The sequence below is a fragment of the Oncorhynchus tshawytscha genome, linkage group LG14 (assembly GCF_018296145.1).
Source record: "Oncorhynchus tshawytscha isolate Ot180627B linkage group LG14, Otsh_v2.0, whole genome shotgun sequence".
Classification (NCBI taxonomy): Eukaryota; Metazoa; Chordata; class Actinopteri; order Salmoniformes; family Salmonidae; genus Oncorhynchus; species Oncorhynchus tshawytscha.
Genome location: NC_056442.1, coordinates 6012441 through 6025115, shown reverse-complemented (window position 1 = coordinate 6025115; position 12675 = coordinate 6012441). Strand labels below are relative to the sequence as shown.

Below are 12675 nucleotides of genomic sequence, written 5' to 3'. Positions count from 1 at the left end.
CAAAAGCCAGGGCTGTTTGACATGGTGCTTTATTCACTGTCCTCAGATGACGTCAGTGGAGAGGGTGGTAGAGTACACAGAGCTGGAGAGTGAAGCACCCTGGGAAACCCAGAAGCGTCCACCTCCTGAGTGGCCAAGCCAAGGCCTCATCACCTTTGACCGGGTCAGCTTCTCCTACAGCTCAGATGGACCTGTGGTCCTGAAGGACATGAAGGCCATGTTCAGGCCCAAAGAGAAGGTTGGCATCGTGGGCAGGACAGGTGCGGGGAAAAGCTCCCTGGTATCGGCGCTCTTCCGCCTGGCAGAGCCAGAGGGCAGGATCTACATCGATGGAGTTCTGACCTCCGAGATCGGCCTTCATGACCTGCGCCAGAAGATGTCAATCATACCTCAGGTAGCTACTGTTGGTGGGTCTTCTGTGGCTGCTCTGTCCCTTAGTCCTTCTGAATGTAGTAAAGGAAAGGCTTCTAGTTCAGATATGGCTCTGTTAGAGTTTAATACATGTTTCTGCTTGTGGCCCCTCTGTTCTGCAGGACCCAGTGCTTTTCACAGGCACCATGAGGAAGAACCTGGACCCTTTCAGCCAGCACACAGACGAGGACCTGTGGAATGCTCTCCAAGAGGTACTGCTCCTCAGACTCCTATTGATGCAGATACAGTTTCGAGATATACTCACACACATTTACATACAGGTTAATGGGCTTTTGGTGGCATCTGGGTCTTACTCCAGTAACTGTTTTCTCTCCAGGTCCAGCTGAAGTCTGTTGTGGAGGAGCTGCCCAATAAGATGGAGACGGTTCTGGCTGAGTCGGGCTCCAACTTCAGTGTGGGTCAGAGGCAGCTGGTCTGTCTGGCCCGAGCCGTCCTGAGGAAGAACCGCATCCTCATCATCGACGAGGCCACGGCCAACGTGGACCCCAGGTAAAGAGCTTCCTCTCTCACACACACGTTGCCATGGAGGACCCTCCCGTCTGTCCTTTAGAGCTGAGCAGCTGACATGCTTTAATGCTGCGTTCATAGCCACGTGGGAAGGTGGTATTTACCACTTATGACTGGGAAAAATCCACCTGAAGGCCCCTCCAACTGGTAATTACTAGTGGGGAAATTTGTCTATCATTCCTGAGCTCTGACTTTTCTCACATGCTGACCTCTGACAACCCCTAGTAAGGAAATTCTCGATAACAGCAGCATTTTTGGCAGTTAAATGAAACAGTAAAACCATACTTTAATAAATAAATAAAAAGCAACTTACTAATATGGTTTTCGAACACTAATTTGTTTACAGGCATGATGGCTGTAATTTTAGTTTGATGCAGCCTATGGTCAATTAACCACTCGTCTTTTCTCAATTAGTTGACTGCATCCAGCTGGTAATTACCAACTTCGCACTTGGTTATGAATGCAACACAAGACTGGGAGTTATCAAGTAGTAGAGGAAAGTGAGCGTTTCTTCCTCCCAGCTGAGTGTGTCCTCGTCTGTCTGTCCTGGCTCTGTAGAACAGACGAGCTGATCCAGAAGACAATAAGAGAGAAATTCAGGGAATGCACCGTGCTCACTATCGCCCACCGCCTCAACACCATCATCGACAGCGACCGCATTCTGGTGAGAGCGCTCCACAGTTACACAATGATCACCCAACTGGGTACCTGTCTACTCTACAGTATTCTTTGTTTTATATACAGTACCGTTCAAAAGTTTGGGGGTCATTTAGAAATTATTGAAAGAAAAGCAAAAACAATTGGTCCATCAAATTGATCAGAAATCTCAAATCTACGTAGGCTTACAGTGGCCCAAACCATCACTCCTGTGTTCCAATGGCATGTTGTTAGCTAATCCAAGTTTATCATTTTAGAAGGTTAATTGATCATTAGAAAGCCCTTTTGCAAGTATGTTAGCACAGCTGAAAACTGTTGTCCTGACTAAAGAAGCAATAAACTGGCCTTTAGACTAGTTGAGTATCTGGATTTGTGTGTTTGATTACAGGCTCGAAATGGCCAGAAATAAACACTTTCTTCTGAAACTCATCAGTCTATTCTTGTTCTGAGGCTAATCCATGCGAGAAATTGCCAAGAAACTGAAGATCTTATACAACAGCATGTATTACTCTGTTCACAGAACAGCGCAAACTGGCTCTAACCAGAATAGAAAGAGGAGTGGGAGGTCCCGGTGCACAACAGAGCAAGAGGACCAGTACATTAGAGTGTCTAGTTTGAGAAACAGACCCCTCAAGGCCCCAACTGGCAGCTTTATTAAATAGTACCCACAAAACACCAGTCTCAACGTCAACAGTGAAGAGGCGAAAGGAGACAGCGTTGTATGAGATCTTACGTTTTTTGGCAATTTCTCGCATGGATTAGCCTTCATTTCTCAGAACAAGAATAGTCTGAGTTTCAGAAGAAAGTGTTTGTTTCTGGTCATTTTGAGCCTGTAATCGAACCCACAAATGCTGATGTTCCAGATACTCAACTAGTCTAAAGAAGGTCAGTTTTATTGCTTCTTTAATCAGAACAGCTTTTAGCTATGCTAACATAATTGCAAAATGTTTTTTTAAATGATCAATTAACCTTTTAAAATGATAAACTTGGATTAGCTAACACAATGTGCTATTGGAACACAGGAGTGATGGTTGCTGAAAATGGGCCTCTGTACACCTACGTAGATATTCCATTAAAAATCAGCCGTTTCCGGCTACAATAGTCATTTACAACATTTAAATGTCTGATCAAATTGATGTTATCTTAATGGACAAAAACAAGGACATTTCTAAGTGACCCCAAACCTTTTTGAACGGTTGTGTGCGTGTCCCCCAAGTCCCCCAGGTCCTTTTTGTATCCCTAATGATACACCATAGAGTACTTACTATATAACTTGACTCTGTTCCCAGGTTCTAGACGCGGGTCAGATCCACGCATACGACGAGCCCCACACCCTACTTCAGAACCACGATGGTATTTTCTTCAAGATGGTCCAGCAGGCAGGCAGGCAGGAGGCCGTTGCCCTCCTGCAGTCAGCTAAACAGGTAAGTAGCACACAGAGCATTTCTACTTTACTCTCCCACTCTGTTCTCTGCCAGTGAAATAGCTTAGAAATGTTCAAAGTGACATACTACCACACAGATGTGTGGGAGTTGTGTTCTTGTGCGTCCACCACATACCTCTGGTGTTTCGGGTTGGCATACACTAACACCGGTTGTCTCATCTTGATTCAGGCATACAACAGCCGGAGTCGTCCCAGTACGACCAATGGCGGGGTCGGCGCAGACGGCAACTTGGTCATCTTTGAGACGGCCCTGTAAGACCCTAGAGGAGGCTTTGACTATTGTTTAAAGCCTGTTGTACTGCTCCTCGGAGTCGGCTGGCACTGCAGTCCCATGGCATTCTCCAGTCTACAGAGATCAACAGTGCCTTATCACCCAGCAAAAACTACATGTTGGAAACTCCATTTGGACAGGAATCGCAACGGTTTGGTCCAGTTGGGGCTGAGTTGAGTTAAATCCACGTATGCAGTTGTAGGGATTTTTTCCCCCCAAGCTAAAAAAAAAGTTGGGAAAGTACATGGTGGGATAACACTAAATGTTAACTGTTCCTTATTTATTTTATTTATCTTTATATGAACATGCAGTAGCCAATCAATCGATTTAAAGTAATAATCATCGAGACCCATGACAATTGATTATATAATCGTGACTTGACTGATATTTGAGACAGACGTATACAATTTTCAAGGGCCAACATTTGAGGACTCTTTCCTTAGATTCATATGTGGCCAATTAATATCCGATTTGAAAGTAAATACTACGTAATGTAGTTTAGTGCATTCATTTTTTGCAGCAGTTTTATTTTAATTTCTATATAAATCATATTTATTATAAATATAATTTGTATTCAAAGTAAAAACAAGTTATTTAGCCATACCAAATCAATCTCATGTAAAGTGTCATTATTTGTTGTTGCATACCAGTGATGTAAACATTTTTTTTTAAAGACAACTTATTTGCACCAGCAGCTCCAAATATATTTACTGTATCTGCTGTAGCCACTGCATCAATGTACCAAATAGGGTTTGCGAATGTCTTCTGAAACTCTACTCAGGTAGTTTGAATATGAATCCCACTAAATATTTAGTCAAAAGGGCAATTTCTCAGGCAACAATGTTGCAAATACTGTCTGGGAGTGGCCTGAGTGGGAGGGGAAAACTGACAATTGGCTTATTGGCAGAGAGGTTTGGAACACTCTTATTGGTCTATTAACTCATTTACCGCATGGTGATGTCACCATGGAAGGCCAAAACTCTATCCCAAAATTGCCTGAAATTTCAGCCTGTCTTTTCAAACAGCTCTTACACTACAAGGGCATCATCATTTTCATAATTTCATAGTATTACTCCAATAGTGTGGAGAGGTATATGAAACACAGGAAAATCATGTTCGACTGCACTGGGTTAAGAAATGGTTAGTCATGTAGATTAGAAATGTGATTAGTGAGGAATGTTGGGTAAGGTTGAAAAACAAGTCGCGCGCCGGATTCGAACTGGCAACCTAACCTAGGAAAATCACTTTTGGCTGCACTGGGACTTGAAATGGTGTATACGGGAGCTTTTCTAGCTTGTAATTGACTGTATGTGCCTTCTTTATATTCACATTGATCCTCATCGTCAGGTCTTGTCAGATGAGTTTACATGAATGAATATCACTTTATTTCTGAGAGTGATTTTAAAGGCTAGATTCAATCTGTAGCACAGAATATCCCCAGTATAGCATGATTGAAATGTAAAGGTCATTTCTGATTAAGCTGATGTGGTGTTTACATTGAATAGAGTCCCCACGCACGCTGGAAAATTGAAAGGCAATTGCGCTATAGTGTGGAACTAACGCCATACGGATTAAATAAAGCCCCTAATCAATTTGTTTTATACAATTTTTAAATCTGCTCATTTCACTATTGCAACTGTTGACATGTTTGTAAGGAAAGTCACAGGACTGATGAATGTGGTTTTCCTTATTACATGTTGTTCTGTCAAGGGTGGAAACAAAGGTGATTATTTAAGTTCAGGAATAAGGGTTGGGTTAGAAAACAAAAAACACACAGATTCGAACCGGTGACCTGATCCCTGTACCGAGTCCACGGTGCCACCGGGGAGACCACAACACTGGTTGTTTCACATATTTAAAGCTGTTCAGTCCGTTAGTAATGTAGATTAGAAATGTGAGGAATGTTGGAAGGTACACTGCTCAAAAAAAAGTAAAGGGAACACTAAAATAACACATCCTAGATCTGAATGAATGAAATATTCTTATTAAATACTTTTTTCTTTACATAGTTGAATGTGCTGACAACAAAATCACACATTATCAATGGAAATCAAATGTATCAACCCATGGAGGTCTGGATTTGGAGTCACACTCAAAATTAAAGTGGAAAACCACACTACAGGCTGATCCAACTTTAAAACAAGTCAAAATGAGGCTCAGTAGTGTGTGTGGCCTCCACGTGCCTGTATGACCTCCCTACAACGCCTGGGCATGCTCCTGATGAGGTGGTGGATGGTCTCCTGAGGGATGTCCTCCCAGACCTGGACTAAAGCATCCGCCAACTCCTGGACAGTCTGTGGTGCAACGTGGCGTTGGATGAAGCGAGAAATGATGTCTCAGATGTGCTCAATTGGATTCAGGTCTGGGGAACGGGCGGGCCAGTCCACAGCATCAATGCCTTCCTCTTGCAGGAACTGCTGACACACTCCAGCCACATGAGGTTTAGCATTGTCTTGCATTAGGAGGAACCCAGGGCCAACCGCACCAGCATATGGTCTCACAAGGGGTCTGACAATCTCATCTCGGTACCTAATGGCAGTCAGGCTACCTCTGGAGAGCACATGGAGGGCTGTGCAGCCCCCCAAAGAAATGCCATCCCACACCATGACTGACCCACTGCCAAACCGGTCATGCTGGAGGATGTTGCAGGCAGCAGAACGTTCTCCACAGCGTCTCCAGACTCTGTCACGTCTGTCACATGTGCTCAGTGTCAACCTGCTTTCATCTGTGAAGAGCACAGGGCGCCAGTGGCGAATTTGCCAATCTTTGTGTTCTCTGGCAAATGCCAAACGTCCTGCACGGTGTTGGGCTGTAAGCACAACCCCCATCTGTGGACGTCGGTCCCTCATACCACCCTCATGGAGTCTGTTTCTGACCGTTTGAGCAGACACATGCACATTTGTGGCCTGTTGGAAGTCATTTTGCAGGGCTCCTCCTTGCACAAAGGCGGAGGTAGCGGTCCTGCTGCTGGGTTGTTGCCCTCCTATGGCCTCCTCCACGTCTCCTGATGTACTGGCCTGTCTCCTGGTAGCACCTCCATGCTCTGGACACTACGCTGACAGACACCGCAAACCTTCTTGCCACAGCTCGCATTGATGTGCCATCCTGGATGAGCTGCACTACCTGAGCCACTTGTATGGGTTGTAGACTCTGTCTCATGCTACCACTAGATTGAAAGCACCGCCAGCATTCAAAAGTGACCGAAACATCAGCCAGGAAGCATAGGAACTGAGAAGTGGTCTGGTCACCACCTGTAGAACCACTCCTTTATTGTCTTGCTAATTGCCTATAATTTCCACCTGTTGTCTATTCCATTTGCACAACAGCATGTGAAATGTATTGTCAATCAGTGTTGCTTCCTAAGTGGACAGTTTGATTTCACAGAAGTGTGATTGACTTGGAGTTACATTGTGTTGTTTAAGTGTTCCCTTTATTTTTTTGAGCAGTGTATAAAAAGAAAAGGCACATGTCGGATTCAAACTGGCAACCTAGCCCGTCATGGCCTGTGTTTAACACCCTCCATCCCCCTCCAACCTGCAACCCTAAAAGGCTGTTCTTTATTTGACTCTCACCTGCTCTCACCTCTTGCAAGCTCCGCCCACTGACCATTGAACTTTCATCCAACCATTCACATTCGTCCTCAGAACAAGATTGGATAAGGAAAACTCTACCGCTGTGTTTAGACAGGCAGCCCAATTTGGATATTTTTTTCGGGTCTGAAAAAGATCTGATGCGATTGTTCAAAAGACCATTTAGTGGAGAAAAATATCAGAATCAGGCTGCCTGTCTAAACGCAGCCTACTTGGCCTTTTATATAATGCATCCTCCTACTCACATTGCACAAGGTTCTCTTCAGATAATCATGATTATCACAAAGGAATTTCACAAAGTATTCACTGAAGAATGTCACAGATGATTCATTTAAATACTTGATATACTTGACAAACCTGTATATATTTGGTTTATCTAAAGGTGGATAGTGTAACACTGTTTGAAGAGTGTAAAGGGAAATAATTGTGGGAAGAGGCTTACAAAACCAGCTTGTGAAATGGTGTAAAATTGAGTAGTTATCATTTTGGTCCCTTTTCTTTAGTCAATACTAATTAGTATTAACAAACTCAAAGAAAAGCAATTACATGTTTGATTTGAAGACCTGACATGAGAAGACTTTTAAATAAGTTTGTTTGAAATGTAACCTTCATTTTAATACAAACTTCACTGTGGAAAGAACATCCATATATCTGAAACTTGAAAAAGAGGTACTATGTTGCTATAGGTACATATAAACATAAGAACACCTTTGGGAAAACAATTTAATTTTACATCCACTGCAAAACCAATGGAATCAAAATTATACATTTTTTAAAGCTAAGGTCAAGGTCTCTCTATACTGCCCCATTAGGGATCAAGTCAAAGTTCAAGATAAGTTTAAAGTTCAATGCATTTTCACATTGACGGGTAGGTATTCCTGCTTGTAAAATGATCTAGATTGTCCTTACAACCATCACACAGCTTTCACTCATGCAAACAACGTGACATACATGGGTTACTCACTTTGGTCAAGTTAATCCTCAAGAAAATCCCTGAATCTCTTATAGCATAATGACAGCATGACTTTTCATGTGCGTACAATGGTGAAGTGTAATTTTCTATTGCACGTCTAGTATATGAATACACACGCCAATTAGTTCCATTGCACAGTGCAGCATGATGTCAGGATACTGTGCAGTAGAATAAATCAATAGGAGTAGCAGCAGTTCAAAATGTAAAAGACTGAGGCACAAAGTATGAAAATGCAATGCTACTTCCATTGTTGTAACACTATTCTTATGATTGTCAATGAAAGTAGTATTAAAGATGGAACACACATCAAAGTGTCTAAGGAAACACATTTTGCTTCCTTATTTAAATTTTTAAAAAGCTGATAAAGCACTGCATATTATTAAATAAAGTCAGTTCCATAAATCTTTTCTGATTTTGCAAGCAAACAAGTAATCAACAACTTACCATTTTAAAATGACTGGCTGTGTTTACACAGCCAGGGTGATGTGATTGGTTAAAAGATCAATTAGTGGAACAAAAATATAAATTGGGCAGATATGTGATATCTCTTTCTGCTCGTCAAGCCCCTGCACCGTCACACAACCGTCTCAAAGGCCATGGCCATTTTTGGACCATGGTTGTTGCCGTTGTTCATATACGCCTGAATGAAAATATTGTGAACTGTGTCAGTGACTTGGTAGACATTTTCAGTTGGGCTATCAGAATTCACCAAAAGTGTAATATACCAGTCAAGTCATTAGCCGTGGCAATGATGGAATAAAATGTAACAAATTATACAGATTTTCTGGCCAAACTCTTTTGAATAAATTGTTAGTGTATTGATTAAACTAAAGACATCAAGTTGGGTTGAGAGAATGTGTGTGCTGGGTTGGGATGCAGTGTCAGTGTTCACCTGTTTGGCTGATTCCAGCAAGGAAGCTGCCTCAGCCTTGCCCATCTGCTGGACTGTCCTGTAGAGGGCACTTTCCTGGTTCTGAAGCAGGACGTACGGCTCGTCAAACTCCTGGATCATACCAGCGCCTAGCACCTGAAGGCAGGGCCAAAGGTCAGTAAGTCAACCTGGCTGGACTGAAATTCTATGGGGTTCCCAAGCAGTTTCACTCAGGCCCCTTCCAGCATTGGGAAACATCCCGTGCCCCCTGTATTTTTCTGTTCTGTTCACACCCCTCTTGTTGGCGGAGAGAACATTTAGCAGGTTTAAAGCTTATTTCCTGCAATTCTATACATTTTGCCATTTTAAAACTCAAACAAAAATGTTAGCTGACATGGCCTAGTTGATCTGGACATTTCTGGCAAGTTATAAATAGCTCTGTAAGGTCTGCAATGACTGACACAACGAGGAAAACTTCTGATGCATTACCCAATTTCAAAATTGCATTCTACTATTACAACTTTCATGAGTAAGTTTAAAGCCAGACTGAGTTCCTCAACACAATTTTTTTTCTTCAGGGGGATGCCCCTCCCCTCGTTTTTTATCTTGTGTTTGAGACAGATCGGTCTACTTGAAGGTAAGAGCTCTCACCAGAATGCGGTCGCTGTCTATGATGGTGTTGAGGCGGTGGGCGATGGTGAGCACGGTGCACTCCCTGAATTTGTCTCGTATTGTCTTCTGGATCAGCTCGTCTGTTCTACAGATCCAGGACACAGTTAATCAGGAAAGAGACTCAACCAAGATATAGAAACACCATCACGCTTTGCTTGACTAGTAGATGCCTCCCAGTCGTAAAGCACATCAGCTGCGTCTGCTGATTAGCTCTAAAGGACAGACAGCCGTGTGTGTGTGTATGTGAGTGAGGCAGCTCTGTACCTGGGGTCCACGTTGGCCGTGGCCTCGTCAATGATGATGATGCGGTTCTTCCTCAGGACGGCTCGGGCGAGACAGACCAGCTGCCTCTGACCCACACTGAAGTTGGAGCCCGACTCAGCCAGAACCGTCTCCATCTTATTGGGCAGCTCCTCCACAACAGACTTCAGCTGGACCTGGAGAGGAAACAGTTACTGGAATAAGACCCAGATGCCACCAAAAGCCCATTAACCTGTATGTAAATGTGTGTGAGTATATCTCAACTGTATCTGCATCAATAGGAGTCTGAGGAGCAGTACCTCTTGGAGAGCGTTCCACAGGTCCTCGTCTGTGTGCTGGTGGAAAGGGTCCAGGTTCTTCCTCATGGTGCCCGTGAAAAGCACTGGGTCCTGCAGAACAGAGGGACCACAAGCAGAAACATGTAATAAACTCTAACAGAGCCATATCTGAAAAGAGAAGGACTAAGGGACAGAGCAGCCACAGAAGATCCTCCCACAGTAGCTATAGTGCATTTGGAAAGTATTCAGACCCCTTGAATTTTTCCACATTTTGTTGCGTTACAGCCTTAATCTAAAATTGATTAAATAAATTGTTTTCCTCATCCATCTGCACACAATACCCATAATGACAAAGCGAAAACAAGTTTAGACATTTTTGCAAACAAAATGATGTACAGTACCAGTCAAGTTCAGACACTTACTTATTCAAGGGTTTTTCTTTATTTGTACTATTTTCTACATTGTACATTGTCATCAAGGCAAAGGGTGGCTTCTTAGAAGAATATCAAATATAACATATTTTGATTTGTTTATCACTTTGGTTACTACATTAATCCAAATGTGTTATTTCAAAGTTTCTCTTCGATGTAGAAAATACTACAAATAAATAAAAATACTGGAATGAGTAGGTCTGTCCAAACTTTTGACTGGTACTGTATATTATTCAGACCCTTTTGCTATGAGACTCGAAATTGAGCTTGGGTGCATCCTGTTTCCATTTACCATCCTTGACATGTACCTACAACTTAATTGGAGTCCAAATGTGGTAAATTCAAATGATTGGACATGATTTGGAACGGCAAACACCTATCTATATTAAGGTCCTACAGTTGACGGTGCATGTCAGAGCTAAAACCAAGCTATGAGGTCGAAGGAATTGTCCATTAGGATTATGTTGAGGCACAGATCTGGGGAAGGGTACCAAAACATTTATGCAGCATTGAAGGTCCCCAAGAATAGAGTGGCATCCATTCTGAAATTAAGGAGTTTGGAACCACCAAGACTCTTCCTAGAACTGGCCGCCTGGCCAAATTGAGCAATCGGGACTTTGGTCAGGGAGGTGACCAAGAACCAGATGGTCATTCTGACAGAGCTCCAGAGTTCCTCTGTGGAGATGGGAGAACCTTACATAAGGACAACCATCCCTGCAGCACTCCACCAATCAGGCCTTTATGGTAGAGTGGCCAGACGGAAGCCACTCCTCAGTTAAAGACACATGAACGCTGACTTGAAGTTTGCCAAGAGACACCTAAAAGACTCTTAGACCATAAGGAACAAGATTATAAGGTCTTATGAAACCAAGATTAGACTCTTTGGCCTGAATGCAAAGTGTCACATCTGGAAGAAACCTGGCACTATCCCTACGGTGAAGCATGTTGGTGGCAGCATGCTGTGGGGATGTTTTTCGAGTGGCAGGGACTGGGAGACTAGTCAGGATCAAGGAAAAGATGAATGGAACAAAGCACAGAGCGATCCTTGATGAAAACCTGTTCCAGAGCGCTCAGGACCGCAGACCAGGGCAAAGGTTCACCTTCCAACAGGACAACGACCCGTAGCACACAGCCAAGACAGTGCAGGAGTGTTTTCAGGACAAGTCTCTGAATGTCCTTGAGTGGCCCAGCCAGACCCCGGACATGAACCAGATCTAACATCTCTGGAGAGACCTGGAAATAGCTGTGCAGCAACGCTCCCCATCCAACCTGACAGAGCTTGAGAGCATTTGCAGAGAAGAATGGGAGAAACTCCCAAAATACAGTTGTGCCAAGCTTGTAGCATCATACCCAATAAGACTTGCGGCTGTAATCGCTGCCAAAGGTGTTTCAAAGTACTGAGTAAAGGGTCTGAATACTTATGCATATGTCATATTTCAGTTTTTTATTTTTAATACATTTGCAAAAATGTCAAACTGTTTTTGCTTCATTATAGGGTATTGTGTGTAGATTGAGGGGAAAAAACGATTTAATCCATTTTAGAATAAGGCTGTAACGTAATAAAATGGGGAAAAGGTAAAGGGGTCGGAATACTTTCCCAAATGCACCGTACCTGAGGTATGATGGACATCTTCTGGCGCAGGTCATGAAGGCCGATCTCTGAGGTCAGAACTCCATCGATGTAGATCCTGCCCTCTGGCTCTGCCAGGCGGAAGAGCACCGATACCAGGGAGCTTTTCCCCGCACCTGTCCTGCCCACGATGCCAACCTTCTCTTTGGGCCTGAACATGGCCTTCATGTCCTTCAGGACCACAGGTCCATCTGAGCTGTAGGAGAAGCTGACCCGGTCAAAGGTGATGAGGCCTTGGCTTGGCCACTCAGGAGGAGGATGTTTCTGGGTTTCCCAGGGTGCTTCACTCTCCAGCTCTGTGTACTCCACCACCCTCTCTACTGATGTCATCTGAGGACGGTGAATAAATTACCATATCAATTAAACAAACCTGGTTCTAATCTCGTCGACCGGCCCACTCTGAGACTGGGAGCTTGGTTAACCTTGGTCTTATTATAGTATGGCTTCTAAATTATAAAACTTTGAAGAACTTCAATAATCCTCACCCTGTTTTCTTAAGTGAGCTGTTTCAGCTGAACATTCCTGAATTACAGGATGCAATTAAAACCCTTTGATTCCAATGAATCTTATTTCTGCAGATCTCTGGGTTTGATTATTTTCTCTGTGGATATTCATTCCCAGGTAAAATCCTTCACATATTGTAAAAGGGCCTGGGGAG

General features: G+C 43.4%; 2 protein-coding genes across 3 annotated transcripts in view; one reads left to right on the top strand and one right to left on the bottom strand.

The window, feature by feature from the left end:
* The window catches only part of LOC112266433 (ATP-binding cassette sub-family C member 4), a 28767-nt gene extending 23855 nt beyond the window's left edge, over positions 1-4912 (top strand). The window contains exons 25-30 of the mRNA XM_024443896.2: positions 47-394; positions 534-623; positions 749-921; positions 1498-1603; positions 2886-3020; positions 3210-4912. Of these exons, the coding sequence (XP_024299664.1) occupies positions 47-394; positions 534-623; positions 749-921; positions 1498-1603; positions 2886-3020; positions 3210-3296 (939 nt within the window). The 3' untranslated portion in view covers positions 3297-4912. The remainder of the gene's footprint in view (positions 1-46; positions 395-533; positions 624-748; positions 922-1497; positions 1604-2885; positions 3021-3209) is intronic.
* A 2698-nt stretch (positions 4913-7610) lies between these two features.
* Positions 7611-12675, bottom strand: part of LOC112266432 (ATP-binding cassette sub-family C member 4) — a 42740-nt gene continuing 37675 nt past the window's right edge. For both annotated transcript variants that reach the window (XM_024443893.2, XM_024443895.2), the window contains 6 exons: positions 12000-12347; positions 9978-10067; positions 9682-9854; positions 9397-9502; positions 8767-8901; positions 7611-8514 (listed from right to left, as the gene is read on the bottom strand). In XM_024443893.2, coding sequence (XP_024299661.1) covers positions 8449-8514; positions 8767-8901; positions 9397-9502; positions 9682-9854; positions 9978-10067; positions 12000-12347 — 918 coding nt within the window. In that variant the 3' untranslated portion in view covers positions 7611-8448. The remainder of the gene's footprint in view (positions 8515-8766; positions 8902-9396; positions 9503-9681; positions 9855-9977; positions 10068-11999; positions 12348-12675) is intronic.